The following is a 24,818-nucleotide window of genomic DNA, read 5'->3' on the forward strand; positions in this document are numbered from 1 at the left end:
TCGACTTTCTTGGACTACAATCCCAGAATGCGTAACCACTAAACGAGTAGCTCCTGATACCTATGGCGGAGAGCAATGACTGAGGAGTTTGATGAAGAGGTGGTATTCGAGGTACGTGCGGGTAAATTTGTGATTCATTTGCGTGCGGCTGTGCGCTCTTTGCAGACATCGATGGCATCTTGATTCCAGGTTAACGCTGGCCATCCATTGCTGTCGCTAGCTACGTGTGGTCGCTAGCTGGCTGTAGCTACTGTATTAATGTTCACCCCAAGGTATTTCATTTCAAATACTCGTCCTGCAGTTAGCTTGCTAATTGACAAGCTTGGAAGAGGGAATATAGGACGTTAGCTAGATGCTGTCATTTCTGAATTACGATTGCCAATGTTTTTGATGATGTCACATTATGTTGTCAAACATCTCAACGTGTCCTGTTTCTGTCAAAATACACGTGCAAATAATGATCGCGAGCTAGCCAATAATGTAAGGGCAAACAATTGCTTAAAGCATTAATAACAGTGAATGCTTTATTAATTACAGCTAGCAAGCTAACTTGCTGATGTAAGTGTATCTAAATAAACCTTATTAATTAGCTTGGTTTTCCCGCAGCAGTGAATCGCATTGGCAGCTGGGGTGGTGGAATTGGGTCAGTGTTTTTTTAGTAAAAGTGGAGCATGAAATACATGTTGAAGCTGCGGGACATCTGGCTAACGTTACAATACATTCAAGATAAGATACCCTGATGTCCATACTAATGTCGCAAGCTGTCAGTTACAGTGTGGCGTGTAATTTTCTTAAAATGAAGAAACTGACAAAGAATGTATGCTTGCTCGTGTCTGCTTGTGTCCAGAAGGTGTGTACAATGCAGAATTTAGACTGCAGTGTTTATTTGTCAATCTGTCACTGGTGTTCGAGAAGTGATTTGAAGACAATGTTTTTACTGAATGTCTTTACTTTTTAACCGTAAAAAGAACAGGCTATAAGGTCCACCCTAATGCATTCAGTATTCAGCTGCACCTTTGTATATTTACTCTGTCTTCAGTTGAAGATGCTTTGTTGTAACTTTGCATGCAGCAGGTTTTCATGTAGTAAAATGTGTCTTCAGCAACATGTGTATTGTGCATGACACTGCGTGCAGAGTATGAGTGTTACTGGTGATTACGGTCATTTTAATATCGTGTTTTTAAAAGCCCAATTAAAATAAATGCCTTATCCAGTGATGACCTAGATACATAGAACAAAAACTCACAGGGGATCCATTTAGCCTGCATTAAATTGGATTGATGAATTTGAAACCAGGGAAAACAAATGATAAAAAAACAAATAATATAATTACACTGTAATAACTATACTAATTACACTGTAGGTGACCTGCTGTAACCCAAGCATGCAGTCTGCTAAGTTTGTGTGTATTAAGCAGAGGAATGTTTTCTGGGGCTTACTGGCTGCAGTGTTTTATGCACGTCCAAAGTTTTCATGATTTCCCTCGTAAATGCGGTTGTTAAGACGTGATTTCGGGCTTTAGCCGGATAAGGCGTGTGGCGTTGAGTAAAACGCCCGCATGTCGGAGGCGGCGGGCCGATCTCACGTGTAGAGTACGGCTCCTCGTTAAGGTTCTTATCGCTCCAGGCCGTAGCGATAAAACTGCAGCACCGGAACCGGCCTCCACTGAGCCAGACGATTGATCTGTAATGGAAGAAAGGAGGGGTGTCCATGATTTTGCCCCACTCAAAGAGAGCAGATATGTGATATCACTGGTGATTCACAGAAGACCTACGTAGGAGGATTCAGAACCTTAGATCTGATGGTCATTGATTCAAGTCTATAGTTCGACCCTCCTGTGGTACAGATTAGCAAGGTGTGCAAGGATTTTTCACTCAAGGCGACAAAAGCCTCACCCCACTCATGAGTCGAAGCTCTGAACCCAGCTTCTTACCACTGTGTCACACATGGATGCAGGCTCGAATCCTAGGTGTGACAGCGAGCACTCTACCCTTGTGCAGTGCACTAACCTAAATTGCTTCTGTAAAGGTTTGAATTGCTGACATTTAAAATGTACACCGTGAGGAGTTCTGGATTAAGGTGACAAAGTCACCTGTCGCCTGGAGCTAGAGACAGTGAAGCAGAACACATTGCCAATTCACGTGTTTTCTTTGCTGAGTCCCTTTTTTAGTGAGGCACACATACCCCATAAGTTTACATTGTATTCATACCGCTGGATATTGTACTGAAGCAATTAAAGTTAAGCACCTTGCTGAAGCTTATACAATAACAATGCCCAGCCCCTAGCTTAGGGTTGGGAAACATTTGGCTTCCGGTCCAGTTCTTAAACCACCACACCACACTGCAGCCTATTTCGATGTCCCTGCCTTCGCCCTGAGGGAATGAGAAGCAGAGCATATTGCGAAAGATTATTCTATCTAATGATATCTTCAGAAGAGGACACTTGGCCTTTGAGAGAAAGTGAAGCCACCCACCCTCTCTGAGAGGCAGAAATAAAGACTAAAGCTCTTTAGCGAAATCCACCAGGGAAACGATAAGCCCCGCTGGATTTTGGTTATCACTGCAGCGGGTGCATTCTGAATCTATGACACCATTTGGCTATCAGGCACTCCTAGTAGATCACAGGTGTTCTCTCTGACAGGGGTGCAGAAAGCATGCTGGTAAAAAGAAGCAACAGACACAAACCGGGAGGTTAGGTACTGTCACGTGAAGGAAACGCCTGTCTTTTGAGTCCTTCCTTTCTATGAGAAAGCTGGCTGCACATTTCCTGAGTTTAATGGTTGTGCAATATGATAGCAGGAACCACATCTCTGTTACACTTTGCCATCTGCTCTGGAGGCCAATCAAAATCAGCCCCTGAGATGTTTCTCAATCTTATTGCATTTCTGTAATGTTACATACAGTATCAGTCACAAATTTGGACACACCTGATTAAGATAACGGGAAACATGCATGCAATGACATTTTGATCTAAATGAATCCTGTAAGGGTTGGAGCAGGGCGTTGCTTGGATTCACTGCTCAGGTCTTCCAGAGGTCAGCTTGGTAAAGACCCCTCTGTCCGGCTTGCCTCCTTCTCCCCCCAGAACTCTCCGCTGTTCCAGTACTTGCAGGATCTGGGGCACTCGGACTTCCAGGCATGTGCGGCGGTGTCGCGGGAAGAGGAGGAGGGGCGCGCGGACAGAGGGGAGGGGCCCCTCCCACAGGACACGCCCACCCCGCTCAGAGTGAGTGTCACACCTCCGCCCTGCAACCCCCCCCCCCCCCCCCCCCAATCCAGGTCACAGTGCGGGGTTTCGCTGTCATGGTCAACAGGCAAGGTGAACTCCAGGGTCAAATTTCAGCTCTGCCAAGCTTTTGCTCCAGTTATACTGTGCCGTCACAAAGGGCTTGTGCTGCGTAATAATCAGTGTTATTGATAACTGGCTTACTGGCTGTTAATAGGTGTAAGAAATAAATGGAAGAAGCCAAACTGGTACTATTCACAAAACGTGAGCGGAACATTCAATCTGTCATCAGGTGTTAATGCTTTTTCCCCCTATATGTACCCCTGTTTTTGAATTTGCCAATTTACATTACTTACAAAACCCAGTAATTGTCTGCAAATGGCAAAGCTGGTTTTGAACCCAAGCCATAAGGCTTAGCCTGAGTTTAAAGCAAACACCTTACCAACATAGCCACTCAGGACCTTAAATTCACTTCCAGTTTTTAGTGAATTAACAATTTTTAGTGAATGAGAATTATTCATCCATAAAACTCATCCAGAAATGACTGAGGTCAGAAAGGTCAGCTGCTGGCAAAGCCACGGCGTGAATAAGGCATGATGTGGATGATTAGATCTGCAGCGATGTTGCCCTCCTCTCAGAATCACAGTGTGGTGGTTTCGGATGGGGAGCGGAGGGGAGTGAGCAGTGGCCACAGCGCTATGAGTGTGCTCAGTCCAGCTACAGCGCGTCCAAATGCAGCCCCCCCCCGCTGAGGTCCCGACTGCCGCCTGTCACTCTGCCCTGGGCCCTGCGGCCACCAATTACCAGACTGCCACACCAAGGGCATCCAGTCTGTGTGTGTGTGTGGATGCATGACTGTATGTCTATGTGTCTGTGTATGTGTTTATACATGGGTGCACATGCATTAATGTGTGGGTCTGTCTGTCTGTATATCCATCTTTTTTCTGTCTGCGTGTATATGTGTGTATATGTGTTTCTGCATGTTTGTGTCTGTATATTAGTGCTTGTGTGTCTATCTGTGCTTTTCTCTCTGTGAATGTGTGTGTGTGATTGTGTGTGCGTGAGTGTGTGTTTGTTTGGCTGCCTTGTTATTATGTATTATGGATCAGCCCTAATTCTGGTCACATGGGCTGGGTTGGGATTGTGGGATTGTCCCGGTCAGGGCTGGGGCGCCCTGGAGCTGATTAATATCAGGGCGGGGAAGTGAGCCTTACAGAGCGCATTTGGGATTGGATCTTGGCTGTTCCGGGCTCTCTGTTCAGGCTCTCTCGGTGTGTGAGTATGGGGTTTCTGATGAACGGAGAGCAGGAGGAGTGCAGCGCAAACAGGGGGATGAAGGAGGAGAGGAGAAAGGTACGCTATCCTACGCCACCCTCCGCAAGGTGTGCGCCTGTCTGTTCTGTTGCATGCTGGGAAGTAGGACTGATCTGAGGCACATGCTCCTGGACATAGCGAAGGCTACATTGCTGGATCCGACTGAAAAGGTTTCATTGTGCCTTCTTGCATCGTGTTTAACCTTTTCAGATTCTGTTTGCGAGGGAAGAGGAATTCTGAAGCCTCAGCCAAAGTCGAAGAAAAGTGTCATTCACCGTCGCCTCGCGCTACCTCTTTAAGTGGCCCGTTCCGATCTGTTTTTAATGTTCTGCCGGTGGGCGTGGGAAGAGTTTGGTCCTGGTTTTGTGTGGGTTTCGGAGAAGCAGGCCGGCTGGGTGTTGGGTGTTGGCTGTTTGTGCTTCTCTGGGTCGTTTCTTCACACGGTCTTTATCTCGGGGCTGGAAGTGTCCTGGTGCCCTCTGGAAAAGCTGTCTGCCAGCGGCCGGCTTCCTGAGGGGCAGTCCTGTGGGTGACACTCGCGGTTTGAGGCAGAGGTGGAAAACCGAGGGCTCTTCCTGCAGGGCGCAGATAAAACCCCAGCCTGCAGCGCCTGCCTTATTTGCATTTTTCCACTTCCTGTTGTTGTTGTTTAGGCGTTTTGGCTTTAAATCTGGACCAGTCAGTATGTGAGCCGTTTGGTGAAGTGAGTGTGTTTTTGCATGAGTGTATGTTTGAGTGAGTGAGAGTGTGTGTCTGAGAGAGAATGTGTGTGTGTGTGTGTGTGTGTGTGTGTGTGTGTGTGTGTGTATGAGAGAGAAAGAAAAAGAGCGTGTATGCATGCGTGTGTATGTGTTTTGAAGTAGATAAATTCCTCTGAAACGTGAGTGTGCGGTATCCGGTTGCTGGGGTCACGTCTGGTCAGACAAACAGCTGGAGGAGTCGCTCGTTATCACACAAGCTGTGGCTTCCCACACGTCTCCGCGCCGTTTTCCAGAGACCAGCGCGCTACCTTATTCTGGTCCAGGGGAGATCACGCCTGCTGGCATTCATCCCATGCTCAGGGAAAGGCTAACATCTTACAGGCTTACACGGTAATGATGACAGCGCAATCCACGGCTTACCGATCGGTTAAGGAAGCGTACGGGTGTTTTTTCAGACGGCTGCTCGCACAAACAATGCGTGGCTGTCCTCAGAGTCTGGCAGTGAAAGGAGGCGGTGACTTTGTATCTCACATTGTTAATGAGTAATGAGATGACCGCTGTTCAGTCTGAGTGCAGTCAGTGTGAAGCGGTTTCCTTATACACCACAGCGTCACTAAAACCATGTGGAGTGGAACAGGGGGTAGGCGTATGGTCTAAGCCCCGGATGCAGAGCCTGGCATTCATATGGTAAACCACCTCTTCAAGTAAGGTGGCTTCTAACACACCCCTCAGTCATGAGCCATCGTTCCACGTCCCTGTTCGCAACAGGACTGAAAGCCACGAGTAAGCTCCTCTACTGTCGGCATTCGGGTGCAGACACAGACACACCATCAAATCATTAGGACTCCCCAGCCAGTTACCTAGTCGTGCTGTCCTGCTGACGGAAATAGATACGTGTATCTCTGAAGCCTGGCTCCAGCAGTGACCTTGCCCTATATACTAGCCTTTCAGAGCCTTAGGGCTCACGCACCGGGAAAGCTGTAGAGGCCTGTGGCTTCACTTTGTGTGGGTCAGAGGGTGCCAGGCTAGGGCAGGGCAGGGAGGAGTAGCCCTGGGGGGAAAACCGCGAGACTCCACGCCGCTGGTTTGTCGTTGATTATAGGAGCTGGGGGGGGTCGGGGGTGGGTAAACTTTGCTGCACTGCAGCTGCAGAACGTGACTCCTCCCCCCCGTGTGTCACAAGGCGCTCGGCGGAGCGGCCCGCGGGAAGACGCTAACTCTCGTTTGGCCTGTTTTATCTGTCACCTTTTAATCGCTGCGGCTTCTTACCTCCGGGCCTCAGACTGTACATAGTTTAGTGTTTTTCTTTGATGGAATCTCTGAAGATGACAGTGCTGTGATATCCTACCTTAGACTGTCTGTGTCTGTCTTTACACAAGTGAACATCTGCAGTGTGTGCTATGGACGGCGTGTGGTAGAATCTAAGCTTGTTGCTTGTTCGCATTTGCGTTCCAGTCATGCGGAGCAGGTGACATTTGACGTGCGCTCTGCTATCAGATAAACTGACAAAATCTGTAAGCTCTCCTGGTTGACAGGGTTTGTGCCGTACCTACAGTCCTATTAGATGGCATTCGGCTCATGCTAAAGAGCGTCTTCCGTCTCTGTGGGTCTTCAGCACCGCGGACGATAAGCGCAGAGCATCCGGAATGTTGCCGGCTCCGCTGCTGGAGAGACGGAGAAAGAAGGAACCAGGAAACAAACAGTGTGTGTGTGTGTGTGTTTTGAAGTGGATAAATTCTGCTGAAATGTGTGTTGGTGAGTGTGAGTGTATGTGTGTGAGTGTATGTGAGTGTGCGTTTATGTGTTTGTTTGTGAGTGTATGTGTGTGGGTGTGTGTGTTTTGAAGTGGGTAAATTCCTCTGAAATGTATGTTGGTGAGTGTGGGTGTGAGTGTATGTGTGTGAGTGTGAGTGTGCGTGAGTGTGTGTGTGTGTGTGTGAAAAGAAACCTGCCAGGGCTATATAGTGCTATCTCACATCCTGACCCTTCCCAAAAGCCTACCAGCTCTTATCAGAGGGTCTGCTTCTTTGATTCTCCCTTTGTAGGACTGCTCCCCCTCTCTCTATCTCTCTCTCACAAACACACGCGTTCCCAGTGTAAACACACCGGTCAGCCCACGTGCTGTACTGTAAGCATGAGAGAAATGCCTGCTATTTCCAGCGGGCTGCCAGGAGCCTTCTGCCACGGCCCGGAGGACAGTCGCTCCGGGCAACCGTCTCCATGGCGTCTGCTCTGTATCTGTGTCCCAAGAGAGAAAAAGAGAGAGACAGAGAGAGAGAGAGAGAGGTTGCCAGCTGGGACTGCCCCATCTCTTCTCTCTACAGAGCAATGGGTACTCACTGCATTCAAATCAGCCACATGTTTTTAAAATGAACACACCCGCAGGCTTTAACAAATTACTTGGGGCAGCAGTGCATCATAGCGATAAGGAGCAGGGCTTGTAGCCAAAAGGTTGCTGGTTAGATTTTCTGTTGGGGCACTGCTGATGTACCCTTGGGCAATGTACATAACCTTAAGATGTATAAATGGATAACATGTAATCTATGTAAGTCTCTGGATAAGAGCGTCTGCTAAATGCCATTAATGTAAAGTTTTGTTTTCTTTTTGTGCATATTATCAGTTCTTACAGTAAGATATAAACTTAGGAGAGGTTCAGGTGAAGTGGGTAGGCTTAGGGGTGCAAAGCAGGACAGCCTCACCCAGTATGTGGACCCAGGATCAGGCCCTTAACCTTTCCTCCACTCTGCTGAAACAGGCTGCAGTTTCTGTTGAGAAAGAAAGACCGACGCTGAAAATCTCCTCCCAGAGACTGAATGATTTATGGGCTTTTTGCAGGGGCACCATGCTTTATCAGAGCAGATCGAAGCCGTGCCCTACTTAGGAGGCTAAAATAAATCACTGTAAAGCATGTGTCTGCCATTATGCCGTGAATCCCGAAGCTTGGAGCCTTGTCTCGGGTCTGCGGAGGGGACGCGTGTGATGCAGTGTTATACTGTAAGCGTCTCATATCTGCTGTCTGCTTGACAGCATGCAAATGCGTGGACAGAAACAGGAAGTCTTGACGCGCATTGATTCTGCGGAACGTTTTTAGCTTTCAATTAAAAACGCTCCTTAATGGTTTTGAGCCATCAATCTTTTCTTTCCGTCCGTTCTTTCCGCGTTCAGTCGGGGTAAAGATGGGTAACGTCACCATGCGTTTCACCCGTGGTTAGATTCATTCTGCCCAGTGGGTAGCCCCGGCATGCATGAGAGGGATTCTGGGTAGCTGCGCATTTGGCTGAAGCTCCATAATCAATAACGCCGTGTCCCTGTATCCGGGTCAGCGGGCGCAGTGATCCGTCTCGTCTGGGGCCCGTAACGACCCGCCGTCCCTCCCCCCCTGGTCCCTCGCCTCTTTGTCGGGACGACCGAGGCTTCATGTGTAAGGCAGCCTGTGGCGTTTCCAGAGACCCCGTGTTCCTCTGTCCCTCTCCTCTGACACACACAGAAAGGAAAGGGCTTTAGAGTCTCCTGCAGACCAGAGGACAGCAGAACATCAGGTTCGTTTTCCTTGCTTGTTTGTTTGCTGCGAGAGCGTATTTTCTGCTTCCCTCGGCTGGGTGAGTTTGGCAGACGGTGGAGTCAGTGGGGGGGGGGGGGGGGTGTGTAAGTCCAAGGGGGGCCGGCCCTTGGGGGGGGGGGCATGGAACAGGGGTGGGAGTAAACAAAGTGTAGCGGATGATCTCAGAGGCATTGTGGGACCCTGAAAGAACTTGTTTCTTATGGCAGCTGACCAGACCCTGGAGAAAAGAAGCCTCGCGGCGGAATTCTAAAGCAGCGTTCTGAGGAGGTGCGGAGAAGCTAATTTGCCTGTTGCGCGGAAGCCTGAGAAACTTGCGTGCACTCGCGGGCCCATCTTTGTGTCAGTGGCATTCCCTCTGTGCCCACACTGTGTATGAACCTATCTGGCGGAAAGCTGTTTCTCTTAGACCAGAGGGCTGGGAGTGGAATTTGTGCGCAGATTGCTGGTAGTGTTGATTTGATGTCAGCATTGAAACTTCAACTGCTTTTAAGGATCAGATGATCACAGTGATGCAAGGAGCTGAATTCTTTCAGGGACTCAGTAGTTTAGTCACCGTAACTACTGGAAACCGTAACCCCCCTGCTTTAAAAGCTGGTCCAGATATAAGCCATAACAGACCGCTCTTCCTCTCTCCCCCTCTCCCTCTCTTCCTCTCTCCTTTCTCCCCTCAGGGAGGCCTGTTCCGGAGGCTAGCTGATGCCGCGTTGGGCCAACTCCACAAAGGCGCCATGTCCGACCGCATGGAGCAGCGGCTCGTAAGTGTTGCCCGTGGCAACTAGGACACAGCTTCGGGAAAGAGGAAAGTTCAGTCAGCGGGAGAAATCTGGTCGGCTTTTCATTCCTCTCTCTCTCCTGCTTGCTCTCTCTCTCCCTCTCTGCCCCCCCCTTCCCCCCCTCCTTTTCCCCCCTCCTTTTCCCCCCTCTCTCTCCAGGACGCGGAATTTCGGCAGTACTCCCTGAGCGCCCTCCTCAAACAGGACGTGCTCCTCCAGGAGGATGTGGAGCTGATCGAGCTGCTGGACCCCAGCATCCTCTCGGCGGAGTCGCCTTCCTCTTCCAGCGCTGCCCTGCCCACGGCCAGGTCCCTCGGCGTCCCCTCCGCCTGGTACTGACCCCCCCCACCCACACACACACACAGCCCCACACACCCCCACCCCCACGCCACCACACCCTGCTCTCACTTGCAGTGATACTGTTTGTGTCTGGTTTCTCCACGCAGGGATCTCTCTGTACTGGCGGCCTTCGTGGCGGTGCTGGCGGGCGTGGCCACGGCGGGGGAGGGGCCGGGACCGGCGGCGCTGGTGCCATGGGTCCTGGCGTTGCTGGGCTTCGTGCTGGCGCGGGGGGCGGGGCTGTGGAGGGCGGCGCGGCTGCGGGGGGCCATGCGGGCCCGCGGGGCGCTCCTGGAGGGTCTGGCGCAGGACAGCAGAGCGCTGACGGGCCTGGCACGCCGGGCGCTGAGGCTTATCCAGGAGACCGAGGTCATCTCCAGAGGGTTCACGCTGTAAGTGTTCGCTCTGCCCCCCCCCCCCGATCCAGTCTCTCCCACACGCCTCCACCTCACACTCCTCTCCCCAAGCATCCATCACCCGCACCCCCTTAGTGCTGTCCCGTCTCCTCCACACGCCTCCACCCCCTCATCCCGCCTCGTCCCTCCCCCACCCCGCACCCCATACCCAACACCCCTCTCCCCAAGTATCCACCACCCCCGCCCCTCCTCACCCCTCACAGGGGATTTCCAAGAACAGGAGGGGGTCTTCAGGGACACAGCGTGGGGCGTCTGGCTCTCCCACAGCTTTTCGGCCCGCTCTCCCCAGGGAACCAGCAGATAACCCTGGCCTTCCAAAACATCCCTCTTTTCACAGAACTGTCACCAGCAGGAGATTAAACCGACACACAATCTCTTCATGTTTCAGAAAGCCCTCCTTTGTGCAGTCGGTGACTGAACTTATACGCTTCATGATCTAAAAGAGAAGATTAAGATGTGTGTGGGGGTCGGTTCGGTTTGTCAGAACACCATTTCTGTTACAAGACCACCAAATTTCCAACACCCCAGCACGCTGTCACCCAACCTCACTGCAGGTGGGAGCTCTGGTGTGATGTTTGACACTGTATGAAAAGCAATTATCTCCCCTAACAAACGTTTCAAACTCGTATCCCATTCACACCATAATGAACTACATTTTTATAGACGAGGCGTTATTTCCTGGGGCTCATTCATTCATGATATTATTACCTCAGAGCTTATGGGGTGCTATTATGAGGGTTCATGCCATTCTGCTGCACTGCATGGGATAACTCATTGTTCTGGACACAGACTTAGAATTACTACACTGGTTCTACTGCTGTGTAGAGATTGTAAGACCCACGCGACCAAACTTGATTGGATTGCTCCACAATCTGTCCAGTCAAATGCCATCCTTTATCTTATCCAGTACTCTGAAATGTCAGGTAGTTATTGCCTATCTGTCAGATCATAGTGGACTGGATAAAACCGCTATAGTTAAGTCAAACGGAGCCTATTCGGTAATTCTATATCTGCTTACAGCCATGCGTTTCAAAGTACTCATACTCTTGTTCCCGCCTTCTCTGATATCGTATCCTCTTTCAACCTCTCATGTTATGTCCTGCATCATGTCCTGCTTCTAGAGAGTGACAGTTCTGTTTGTGTAGTATGTCTGTGGAGTACGGTGTGTCCTCACAAGTTATCCGTTTCTTGTCTGTAGACTGTCCTGTGTGTCGTGTGAAGCTTCAAAAATGCTCCCCTTTCGCTTTATATTTAAGGAGTCAGTGTGCTCTCATTGCTTGTGTGTAGGGCAGTGAAGAGTTGTGTGCTATATGTAGTATAGTGTATTTCGTGCTGTGTGTAGGGTAGTGAAGAGCTGTGTTTTGTGTGTTTGGTAGTGAAGTGCTGTGTAGTGTTTGTAGTGTTACATGCCGTGTAGGGTACTGAAGCATTGCGTGTTCTGTGTGGGGTAGTGAAGTGTTTTGTGTTGTCTGTAGGGTTGTAAAGCACTGTGTGTTGTGTGCAGGGTAGTGAAGCGCTGTGTGTCGTCTGTGGTAAAGCACTGTGTGTTGTGTACAGGGTAGTGAAGCATCGTGTGCTGTGTGTAGTGAGGCAGCACTTGTGTGTAGGGTAGTGAAGTGGTGCATGTTGTTTGTAGGGTAGTGAAGCGCTGCGTGTTGTGTGTAGGGTAGTGAGACATTGTTGTCTGTAGTGAAGCATCACATGTTGCGTGTAGGGCAGTGAAGTCCTGTGTGTTGTCTGTAGTGAAGCATTACATGTTGCGTGTAGGGCAGTGAAGTCCTGTGTGTTGTCTGTGGTAAAGCATTATGTGTTGTGTACAGGGTAGTGAAGCATTGTATGTTGTGTGTAGGGTAGCAAAGTGCTGTGTGTTGTGTGTAGTGAAGGGGTGCATGTTGTGTGTAGGGTAGTGAAGCATTACGTACTGTTTGTAGGGTAGTGAAGCTTTGCGTGTTGTCTGTAGCGAAGCGTTACGTGTTGTGTGTTGTGACAGAGCTGCTCTGGGACGTCTGCACAGTTGTATCACATTTCACTTCTCAAGTTTGCTCGACAGGGTCAGTGCGGCCTGTCCTCTTAACAAAGCGGGCAAACAGCGCGGCCAGCAACTCCTGGGCCTGCGGAAGGCCTCGTACCGGGCCCTGCGCGCCGCCTTCAGGGCCTCCCGCCTGGCCACCTGCCACATGCTCAAGTCATATCCTTCTGCTGGGCGGCATGGCAACCGCTGCAGGAAACCGGGTCACCCCCCCGCCCAGGGTGGTCCGTAGCGGAGGGACAGGAAGATCCTCCCGACCCGCCTGTCCTCCCCTTTTTCGCCCCTCTCCTTTCTCTCTCCCTCTGCCTCTTCCTCTTCCTCTCTGTACCTCATGTTATTAGACGCACTCTTCTGCAGAGTATCTCTCTGTCTTTTTTCTGCCTCTTATATTCCCGTCTCTCTATATACACCACAGCCAGGGAAGTCACAGTTTTGTTCTGCGTTTGCTAAGGACGGAGAATTCCGTGAGCTCGTTACCCTTCCAGCACTGGGGTGCTCTTTTCGAGCATATGGCATTTATGCAGTATTAATGGACTGAAGGCAGAGCTTAGACTACAGATCGAAACTTCTGAAGCAGGCCTGGGTATCGCACGCTGGCTTCTGCGTTCATACCTGGCCCGCAGGCCTGACTGTATTGCCCTTGACCCCGCGCCCCCCGCCCCCGTCACGTACCCCCTGAATTCGGAAATCGACAACGTGACAAACTACGTGTCGACGGTGCCGCTGAAGGACCTGGGTCTGGGCCTGGGGGAGGAGCATCTGACTGACGAGCAGACGCAGGATCTCACGGACGACTACAGCCTCCCCGCGCTCAAGGTGAGCGCCTCTCACGCCCGTCGCACCTGATCTCTCCCTGTAACGGCTTACCTACCGCCCGGAATGGTGCGTCTCACCTGTACCCGCCTCATCCAATTTGGACCGGTCTGGTCTTAACCATACCTGTAACGTCTCACTTGCCCCTTTAATTTCATTCCTGTTTGATACATCTCACCACCTCGCCCCTGTAACATCTCAACTATTTCTCTATCATCTCACCTGTTTCTCTAACATATCTCACCTGCCCCTGTAACATCTCACCTGTTTCTCTAACGTATTTAACCTGCCGCTGTATCATCCCAACTGTCTCTCCATATATCTGTTTCCCCTGTTACACTGAAACCATTTCTGTAACTCATCCCACCTGTCATCATCACATTTCTCCAGTTCTTATGAAATCTCACCCATCTGACCACAGTCCAATCACTGCCCTCGACCTCCTGATGGCTTGTCTCCCACACCACTTCCTCTGTGTAGCTATGAGCTATAGCCACCATTGCGCAACAGCCTGCATACTGCATGTTTCTGGATGAATTCTGTAGAGCTTGACTGTTTGTATATATAAAGCCACTTGTAATGCTCACAACCATTTTTCCCCAAGCACTATATGCAGCAGTAAATAACTCACTGCAAGAAGATTTGCATTCATTTACACTCATAGGCAGGGGTAGGAGTATGAATACACTCAATAATCTGTTATTTTATGCAGGGTTCTCAATGAATATTGATGAGAAGGAATAAAACTCAGGATTTTTCTTTTTTATGTAAAGGGAATGAGGATGATGACCTAAGTAATGGATTAGCGATCTCACAAATGGGTATTTGAAAAATGAAATACTCTCTGTCATCCTGATTTATGGAACCGCACCGCTGCAAGACATCTTGTACCTTGAGCAGCAGCTGTCATAGACACCGTTCCCATAGTAACGCTCACCTTGCCGCTGTCGGCCTGGTTTGCTCCCCCGGTTGCTCCGGCTTGGAAACTCCCCGCCGCTGTTAATTTCAGCCACCATTCCCGTTTCCTGTTCAGCATATATGTTTGCGGCGGAGGTCACAGAGAGAGGGAGTGTTGTGTTTACCGCTCGGCAGTGTGAGGGATTGTCAGCTCGCCCAAACAGGACGCCGAAGCGCTTCCTTTAGCCGCACTCATTCACAAATAAACTGACCTACTAATTTGGCCGCCTCATGCCTGAGAGACACGAGCAGCTGGAAGAGAAAGGAGTGAAGGTTTCTGTTTCCGTTTTACGGGGAGTGTCCGATATCAGAGGAGAACAGCTCGTAAAAGTTACAAAGCAGCGCCCGCGGTGCTCACAGTGAATCACTCAAACAGCGCTGTTTAAAGGGCGTTGAAGATTTGAGTTTTAGCTTTTCCCCCCAGTTAAGCGTGTCGGAACTGACACGGTACCTGTGCCCAGGAGCCCAAGGGGACGCGTCACAGGTGAGGGCGGAGGGGAGGCGCGGGTGGCGCGGTCCGGAATGAGGTTTCGGAATGAGCCCTAAAGCCACAGGGATTTTACCTAATTAAGGCTCCCTAGGATCAGTGCCATAAGCGGCTGTTGCAAACCACGCGTGATTGTGCCAGTAACAAGTGCTGCAAAACCAGATTTCCTTAAGTTTCGCAACGCCTTCCATGAAACGCGCCTCACTTCGCTGAAACCAGGAACTTTTGTTGACTGTTAATTGCAAAACCATTGTTGTGATTCAGCTTGCGTTCCAGGTCCTGTGCGTGTGTACGTTTTGCGGACATTTCTCCTCATTTCCAGGAAAATCGGTCATCCGTTTGACATGTTTGTGATCTGAAACAGCTGAGTGAAAGAGCTCGCACTGATTGTCCCTGTGGTGCCTGCCGTCCACCAAAGGTGCTCTTCCAGCTGTGGGCGGGGCAGAGCTCGGAGTTCTTCCGCCGGCTGGCCCTGCTGCTGTCCCCACGCCAGGGGGTTGGACGGGGGGACGGGGGCGGCGGGGCCGCGCGGGGGACGGGACGGGACACCCGGCTGGCGCACGAGGCGGTCGCCGAGGTGACGGCGCCCCTCCAGCGGGCGCTGTCCGGCTGCCTGTGCGAGCTGCAGCGCAGCTACGACTTCCACCGCTACTTCGAGATGCAGCACCAGCCACAGGGCTCCGACCGCGTCGGACGCGCCCGGCAGAAGTGCTGCGAGCTCAACGCCCTGCACACCTCCGTGCGCAGCCTGCAGCTCCACCTCAAGGCCCTGCTCAACGAGTACGTATCCCCGACCTTTACCCTTTGACCTTCAGTTCCACCTCAAGGCCCTGTTCAAGGAGTACACAGCCCCGACCTTTACCCTTTGACCTTCAGTTCCACCTCAAGGCCCTGTTCAAAGAGTACACGGCCCTGACCTTTACCCTTTGACCTTCAGTTCCACCTCAAGGCCCTGCTCAACAAGTACATACCCCTGACCTTCACCCTTTGACCTTACTGTGCTACAGCTCCACCTCAAAGCCCTGCTCAACGAGTACATACCCCTTTATACACCTTTATCCTTTGACCCTGCTATGCTACAGTTCCAATCTAAGGCCCTGCTCAATGAGTAGATACCCCTGGCCTGTAATCCTTGACCCTGCTGTCCCCCCTTGAGGCCCTTCTCTATGAGTATGTACCCCTGACCTTCACCCTTTAAACCCTACTTTAACTCCGCAGCTCCACCTTCAGGCCCTCCACAGCCCTGACATTTAAATTCGGCACCCACACTACCTTGCACAACTGCTCAATGACCTGTAGTACCAATGATATTCGCTATATATTACCAATCAACTTTTGCCTTTTGCCTCCTCCCCAAATATCCCCTTCCTACATTAGCTGAGTAACACCCTCCCACTTATAATACCTCCTGAAACTCAGCTCCATTCCATGTGACTGCATTCACATTGGACTGTTATGGCTCTTCCCATAAAAGAACCTGACCTTTGACCCAGCTCCTCTTCACTCCGTTTGGTGCTGCTTTAGACCACCGCGGCAGTGAGGAGCGTTTCCTTTCACTCCTATCAGCAGAAACAGTAAAGTCCACACACACCCCCAGTCTGATTATTGCTTTTCCCAGAACTCAAAGAAGTGTATTATCCACGATTTAAAATTTTAAGATTTATGGCTCTTAAAGCTCCTCAAGTTTGGCTGTAAGCGAATGCTATTCCTGAAAAGTTACTCCTTATTTCCTTGAGTGGAGGATAGTCAGAGAATGGAACAACATCGTAAAGTATCAATGCACAGTGTTGCGTGGGAAAAGTTGCCAAGGGTGCCTGTAGGGTGAATTTAAGCTCCGATTGTTCAGACTCGTCTAGTGAGAGGTAGCGGTGGGGTTCTGTGCTGAAACTGTAACCAGGTGAAATGATCAGGTCTTTCTAGGATCGCTTTCACCGCAACCCTCCGTGTCTGTCCCGCCCACCGCCTGCCCCCTCCCCCGACCCCGCCCATGACTCCACCAACCCTCCCCCCCTTAAGGGTCATCATCCTGGAGGACGAGCTGGAGAAGCTGATGGTCTCCCAGAAGACGGCGGAGATGACGTGCGCGGAGTACCGGGAGCTGCAGGGCCGGCTCCGCCTCCTGCAGCCGCACATGCAGGCCAGCGCCGGCTGCTGGGACGAGACCGTGGCGCAGGTGGAGCGCATGCTGCAGCGTGCCGCCAACTGCCCAGGTGAGGCTCACGCGCAGGTGACTGGGCGCAGGTATACTGACCTAAGCATGAACTGCCATCCTGTCTGTGAGTTAAACTTGTGGATTTGCGGGGTGTGTGGCTGGTCTTGTTCAGTATTTTCGGTGTGCTGCTTCTGCTTGTGTCTCGGGTTCCTCTGTCGCCCTTAGCAACGCAGTTTGCAGACACAGTCGAATCAATATCTCGATCTGCCAGCTTGTCTTTGGACAAGCGTCAATGCCCATCTTCAAAAGGAAGGAGCCAGAGGAGACTGTTTCGGTTGCCATGGCTGCTGTTGGTTCTGGTGGCGATTTTGATCGCCGGTCAGGCGGTCAGGAGTCAGGGCCATCTTCCTCACACTTTCATCTGTCCCCCGCTTTCCCGTCACAAGTTATTTCAGGCCTCCAGCAGGAAGTGGCTCTCCCAGCACAGACGTGTGGAAAACAAACATAGCAGGGAGAGAAAGAGAGGCAGGGACCGTGGCCTACTTTTCACACACACCAAACAGCGCGGTCACGTGACCCTGCCCGGGCTGACAGTAGGCTCCACGCCCTCACCAGAGCAGAACCTTCACACGGGGTCAGAGGTCACATAGGGCAGTCACACTGCGGTGTCTCTCAGGCTACGCTCAGTCGCAGAACGCTGTTGTTGAAGTTAACTCTGTGGTACTTCAGCGGTGACTCTCTCAACACTTTGTCTTCTTATTGGCCGAGAGGCTGGGGTTTTGCAACGGTGACTGCCAAAATGAGGACACTGCACTCCCATACTCACTTCCCCATATGTATTGCATGTTGTTCAAACAGCATTTCTGTCTCCATGATTTTTTTTAAAATAGGAACCACTTGGTCATTTTAAATACTCCAGTTCTTAAGAAATTAGCAAGATAGCCAATTGGTATATAATTAAACAAGTAAACACTGCAAAATACCTTTGCCTAAAAACACTTCTTGAATCCCTTCATTGAAATGAAGTATATCTCTGAGATCAGTGATAATCCTACTTGTTTTACATATACTGGCCATAGCCTGGGTCTACTGTGTGAGATCACTCAGGGAAATCAGTGTCTCCCTTCGGCACAGACAAACATGGCTTTTACTGCCATAGTGCACAGGGGCCATATTACCACCCTACATGAATGCTGATCAAAGGCCGTTTGTCATGCAAAGTGCATTATCATAAACCAGGGACTGTATATGATGCAGGGAGAGAGACAGACTGACAGGAAAACACACAGACAGACAAACATAGATAGATTTCATTCGAGTTTACAGACTGAGGGGAGAGGGCTGACGTACAAGCCTGCCAGGACACGTGCTGTTTAAGGGTTAGAAAGTCACAGTGACAATAACTAGCACCTCCTACTTATCAGGCTCATCTTCTGATGTTGCGGAATGTTTTATTCTTGGCTGGGTGGCTCTCCGCTTTTTCATAACAGGAAGTAATAATAAAAACTGATTTTGATGTGGACCGATGTTGCTGGTCTTGCGTGGCTGCTGTGCTCACTGTCATGTGATTTCGCAGCTCGTTCCCCCCAAAGCAGACGCCAGCTCCGCTGTTTTGAAAAGGGAGGCGGAAAGCGTTTACCGCCGGGGAGTGAATGTGTGAGGGCCAGGACTGGCGTTATCAGTTCCTCCCTGCCCCGACTGGAAAAGTATGAAGGTTACTGCTCTTAAAAGGGAGGGGATACCACTTGTGGAGAGAAAACTGCTGGTTCGTGCTGCTGTTGTTGCACATCGGCTACAGAATCGAGTTTTGTAACGCCAGGAGTCCTGACACGTCCGCTGCTGCGGGTGACATCAGTGCCCGCATAACACTGATCTCCTCAGAAAGGAGGTGACTAGTGTCGGCGCTTCTGCGTTACGACACACTTTCCCAACTGCAAGCGTCGAGAGAGTCACAAGCCATCGATGATCTGTCTTTGACAGGGACGCCAGAAACGCCAGACGCCCCCCCACTGCCGTCCCCCCAACCCCACCCGGTCGCCCGAATCCAGGACAGAGACCCCGTCCCAGAGGAACAGGTACTCGTTCCGGAGGAGAGAAGTTTCCAATGGGGAGAAAATTAAGAATGGAAAGTAATATATGACATGTACATGGAACATATTATATTACATGATATAATATATGTACATGACAAATGACATGATTTCACAATGGCCTGAGAGCTAGCAAGTCAGGTGCACTTAAATGGTCTTGGTAAAGACCACATGCGTTAAGTTACACGCATTTAGCAGACAAGTTGTGCAGCTGCATTCTGGATTAGTTGTAGAGGTTTGATTGCACAGGCAGGAAGGCAAGCCAAGAGCGAGTTACAATAGTCCAGACATGAGAGGACCAGGGCCTGAACTAGGAGCTGTGTTGAATACATAAGGCGGATCCTTTTGATGTTGTACAAGAAGAATCTGCGTGCCTGACTCACTGCTGTTACCTGAGAGGAGAATAACTGAAGTGTATCGATGAAAAGTGGCAGAGGGGGCACTCGAGCCTTGGCCTCCGTGAAGACTGAGACTTTAATACATTGTATGAGACCGCTTGGCCACACAGCACTCATAATAGTTCAATATGGCTCAACACTGGTTTGGCAACACTTCTTATTCCTACAATCAGTTTGTAATAGGACTTCATGTGATTTTCTGTTTTAGAGAAGTGAGAGGTGATAGAGCTCAGGTTTTTACCTCACATGATTGGCCGAGTTACACCATTAAGTCGAGCGTAGACCTGTAGCACTGACTGCTGCTGCCATCAATGTCTGCGCTGGTTTGCATGCGTATGGGAGCAGTGTGAATTATCCTCATGTCGTCATGGGGAAGAGGCAGCTTTGCATGTGCAGCTCGGTCATCAAAAAAGCCGTTAGATATTCCCACCACGTCATAGCTCTGTCTCCGCTTCTCAACACCCTTTCTCTTCAGAGCAAAGTCAGTATGCAGTAGTTGAAGAATGTACGAAGGGAAACTTCGCAACCATTAATGTTTACCTACAGAGGGACAAAGTTTTCTAGAAGGAGTCTGAGAAACACTTCCCTGTCACCTCAGCAAAGGGTTGTCTCTGTGGAGATACGAAGTGTCCCAGCTTTGACCTATGAGAGTTGGTGTTTCCAAAGCCAGCTGAAGGACCTGTACTGGGACAGAATGAGAACAGCTGACAGGAACAAAGAGTGAAGCCCTCTGAGTCTGATTTGACCCACAGACTGGAGTGCATCAATGTGTGTACCAATGAAAAGCTGTCTGTTATACTGAGGAAGGCGGGCACGCCCTGAGTGACAGGCGTCCTCTGCTCCGCCATTGGTCAGGAGCTGGAGGCTTACGTGTCGGACTCGGACTCGGACTCGGGCTGGCCGGGGCCGCTGCTGGACCTGCTGTCCCCGGAGGAGAGGGAGCGGCAGCAGCGGGAGAGGGACGAGTCCCGCGGCGTCCTGCTGGAGCTCAAGTCCGTGCTGGGGCTGCGCACCTCCGAGGCCGAGCGGCAGAAGAGGAAACAGCTGCTCTTCAGCGAGCGAGGTGAGGAGATGCACTCACACATCAGCATGCGTATACATACACATATACACATACATATACACATACATACGTATATGCATAAACACATACATATTCATATATGCATATACATACATATACTTATACACATACATGTACATATACCCATAGGAAGGCACACATATGGACCTACACAATAGTGTGCCTACACAAATGCACAACACACACACACACACACACACACACACACACACACACACACACACACACACACACACACACACAGATACAGGTTTTGAAAATGAATGATGCTTTAAAACCAGTTATCCTGATACATTTTGATTGAATATTTCCAGTATTTCACAGAAACAGCAGCTGAATCAGATGGAAGACGTATACTCACATACTCACATACTGTATTAGAATGAATGTAAATGTATGGCCAGTGTTTTGTGTTGTATATTTTGGAAAGACTGCACCAGGTCCCGCTAATGGTTTGGCTGTTTGGAGACCCAGCCATAGGTCCTGTCATGTGACCAGGCACTATTCCTCTTCCCTGTTTTCCAGCTGCCCTGAAGCCCCCAGAACCTCACAGAACCCCCGACCCGCCGGAACCGCAGGGCGAGCAGAGCAACCATGTGGCGGGCCAGCCCGATGGGGAGAGGGCGGGGCTCTGCTGCGGACAATCAGGAGGAGGGAGGGACACCTCCCCCACCCCCGCCGCCGACGGGGCCGGAGAGACTGTGCGCTACCAGCGTGACGGTACAGCGGGGGAGGGGGAGGGAGAGAACGGGACACGGTGTCCCCCAGTGGGTGGAGTCCCCGCCCCCTCTGTGACGGACGGACTGACGGGACTCCACGGCTCGGACGGCCTCACCTTTGGCTCCACCCTCGCGGCCCAGGCGGCCACCCGGTCACACTCCTTCCCCAGGGTGGGGGAGCACACCTTCGTGGATGGAGAGGAAGTGGAGAGGCGGGGCAAGGAAGAGAAAGAGGAAGTGACATCATAGCCGAAGACAGAGGCCTGAAGCGAAGGATTAGAGACAGACAGTGCTGCTTTATCAAAAAAAAAAAAAAAAATTGCACAGCCAGGATATTTATTGGAGTATTTTCAGTTATTTATTGAGATTCTGCTGAGTACCTGGTTAGTTTCCGTTTTATTTGTTGTGTGTTTAGGACCGTGTAAAACCGAATTGACGTTTTTGTGTTTTATGAGACGATAGGGCTGTTTGCGGTTGACTCGTCACTTTACCAAACCAGTGTGGGTCCTCATTCCAGTTCTACAGTCGTCATTCTCAATTCCACAGTGCGCTTGGGCATGTCCCCAGCACACAGGGACCCACGTGGGGGACTTCAGGGAGGTTCAGCCGATCCTGGCCTGGAACCTGCACTGGATCCTCCACGCAATGGCCAAATGTTTAAGCATCACATTCCCATCTCACAGTTCAACCGTCCAGAAAAGTTTGGTACCACAGTACCTGGGCACTTTAATGTAAGTTTCGATAAGCTTGATTGAAGGTATTATACTGCTGTTTACCACTTGAATTGAGGAGGTTTACCACTTGAATTGAGGAGGGTGAGGTTTCAGTTCTTTATTTGTTAATGGAGGAACAATATCTGCATGTATTCAGAAACCAGAGGGTGCTGGCATTCTGATCAGGTTCTTCCGTTTTTTTTTTTTTTCCCAAACCAGTGAATTCTGCCTGTAATATTATTGGCATGATTACTGTTATTACTGACGAATTCAGCAGAGGTGCTTGGTCCGCACAGACAGTGTGAGGCCGTGCGGAAGTGCGGCGAATCATGGCCTGTACTGCCACAGCAGAATTCTCAGGTACTCCTTCCCCGGGACCAGCCCACTGAATGTAAAGTTCCACGCTTAACTTTGGAGAAACGGGTGCATGACCCCCCCCCCTCCCCCACCCCCGCTCACTGCTTTGTGGAACACCCTGAGATCAATTGCATATGCCGGGGGAGGGGTGCCACTCTCACAATCGTTTAATCTGAAAAATTTGCAATTTTTTGTTCTCTGGTAAATCTCTTCAGCTTGTTAAACACTTTTCTGTGGCTGCGACGACACGGAAACGTTGAGAGAACGTTGCACCTAACATTCAGCTAAGCGCGTCATTGTGAACAAGGGTTGCACAAGCTTCTTTCGACTGCGGTAATGAGAGAAACGTCATTTCCACGGTCAGCGTTTCATGCGTCACGTTTTGCTTTTTCTTTTCTGCGGAACTGCGTTCCACTGGACGCGCGGTTTATTTTGAGCTCGCCATTACGCGGCATATTATTTCGGGCAGCAGGCCGTACACGACTCACCCCGTCAGCGCGCACACCGCATTTTTCAATGGGAAAAAAAATAATCTCCGTTTGAGGAAGCTTGAACTCATGGTCTTTTTTTAAAAAGAAAATTCATCTAGATTTTAGATCGTCAGCGTAGATCGTTCACGTGATTTGAATCACACTTGTTTCCGCAGCTTTGGATGACATCACAGGTTTATGAAATATGTTCTTTTTTTTCCTTCTAACTGTTACCAAAGTCTTTTAACAAAGTCTGTATTCTGTTTGCGCACACAGAAAAATTATGCTGAATGTTCTGTTTTTACATGACATTCCACTGGTTTATCAGGAAGTGCTTTTATTTGCTTATAAATGTAAGAGTCTTTTCCACAATCATCAAAGTGTAAAGGTCTGTTCGTTTCCCATTGTGAGGAGGCCAGCGGGAGCTGTGTTGGGCTCTCAGAGTGTCCGGCCGAGCGTTTTGGAGGGGTGTTGTTTGCTTGTACCTTGTATTCTGCTTTGCTACCCCTGTCCCAAACCCGTCACGTCCGGTGCTACCACTTTCCGAAGGCAAACCCCGCCAAACTGAGCTTCGTCGCATGGAGGGTCATGGGTTTCTAACCCCCTCCCTCCTTTCTAACCCGCCCCATCCCAATTTGACTTTTATCCACTGGGGCCTCCCGTCTGGGAGTGCCTCGGCCGCTTGATTCAAACTTGATTGGTTTGGGAAACTGTCCGTCACCCTGGCAGCACCAATCGCAGCGCCTTGTGCCTCTGCAGCACCGCGTTGGCCTTGTCCGTTTATTTACATTGTTTTTTTTTTTCCACTCTGATTGTTCTTCCTGCATTTGGTTTGACAAATAAAATACCATTTTAAGAATACGCCACTGTGGTCCCTTTTCTTTTCCACAGCCCCCATACCTGTGCCTGAGAGCTGTGAGCTTCGCTCCTCATTCTTGGTTACAGTGGGGTGAATGTGCTTGGAGGCCTGCTTTGCAGCCTGGGGGGAGAGTTCAGGGCCCAGCCCTCTGTGGGCTCCTCTCTTTGGGCAGGAAGGGGAGAGCGGCTGGAATGACCCTCTTGGACTGCAGCAGGTGGGTCCTCCTTAGTGTGCGTGGTGTTGCTGAATCCTGGGCTGGTGGTGCTCTGAAACACAAGAGGTCAATGCAGAGTGTCATGCCACCACAGACTGTTTGCACCTAGAGTCTCAGATTAGCATAATGCCACCACAGAGTGTGCGTACCTACAGTGTCAGATTAGCATAATGCCACCATAGAGTGTGTCCACCTAGAGTGTCAGATTAGCATAATGCCACCATAGAGTGTCTGCACCTAGAGCGTCTGACTGGTATATGCCATCACCTGTCAGAGGCTTGGGAATTCCTCTTCTCAGAGGGGTGGGGCGCTTGTGGGGAATGGCACGCAATCCCGGGCCCTCCGGCAGCAGTTTTACCCCACAAGTCGTGGGGGGCCGGGGAAACCCCCACCACCGCTGGAATCCCCACCTGAGGACTGACGCACAGGGAGAGGTGAGTGCGCTGTGCTTTTCCCCCGCATACCTGTAGGAACCCTGACATACAGCAAGCTAAACGCTTGGCACGTTTCCACTGACGCGCCAAAGCAGTAGGCCAGCCGTCGATGAGGCAAGACAGACATGTTTCCACAGCAACTTTGGCAGCCCCGCGCACACAGTGGCGGGCTAGGCCCAGCGCCCAGGCCAGTCAAGCGGAAGTGGGCGTGTTTATGCTAAGCTGTCATTATGACATCACCGGCTGTCTGCCAGCACTCAGAAGGGCTCATTTTACACAGAAGTGGATGCTAGAATTTCATGTATTTGCTCATTTATCTGCAGAAGCATAGCAGGCAACGGTATAATTCCTGAATTGGCCAATTGCAAATGATCTAAACAAGGCCTGTGTCCTTTGAAGATTTCTTGCGAATTTTCAGAACCGTCTCAGAGATGACGATGATTGCTGCAACAAGGTGTCTGAAAAATGAGAGGGGAATTCAAATAGGCAGGAGTTCTCTAAAAGAGGACATGGAAAAAATGCAACGGACAGCGGAGTGGGTTTTTATCAGGATGTGTTTGTTTCTTAATGCATAGTCCTATTTCACATGCCATCATAATTCATGCTAGAAATCAAATATCTCCTCAATATTGCTCTCATACCTTCTCCATAAGAGCAACAACCCCATGAAAGATCAGGATTTCTTTCATTATGAGAAAAGGCACATGTTAT

At 50.3% G+C, this 24,818-nt stretch overlaps 1 protein-coding gene across 1 annotated transcript; it reads left to right on the forward strand.

The window, feature by feature from the left end:
• The first annotated feature begins 24 nt into the window (after positions 1-24).
• On the forward strand, positions 25-21,309 carry LOC118771944 (vezatin-like). Its single transcript, XM_036520130.1, has 12 exons — positions 25-111; positions 3,086-3,226; positions 9,475-9,558; positions 9,736-9,908; positions 10,023-10,307; positions 12,382-12,519; positions 13,029-13,176; positions 15,036-15,397; positions 16,634-16,827; positions 18,750-18,844; positions 20,113-20,320; positions 20,867-21,309. The coding sequence occupies exons 1-12, from the start codon at positions 76-78 to the stop codon at positions 21,307-21,309; spliced, it is 2,307 nt and encodes a 768-aa protein (XP_036376023.1). The 5' UTR covers positions 25-75.
• Positions 21,310-24,818: the final 3,509 nt, after the last annotated feature.

This window comes from Megalops cyprinoides, chromosome 25, assembly GCF_013368585.1.
Source record: "Megalops cyprinoides isolate fMegCyp1 chromosome 25, fMegCyp1.pri, whole genome shotgun sequence".
NCBI classification, from domain to species: domain Eukaryota; kingdom Metazoa; phylum Chordata; class Actinopteri; order Elopiformes; family Megalopidae; genus Megalops; species Megalops cyprinoides.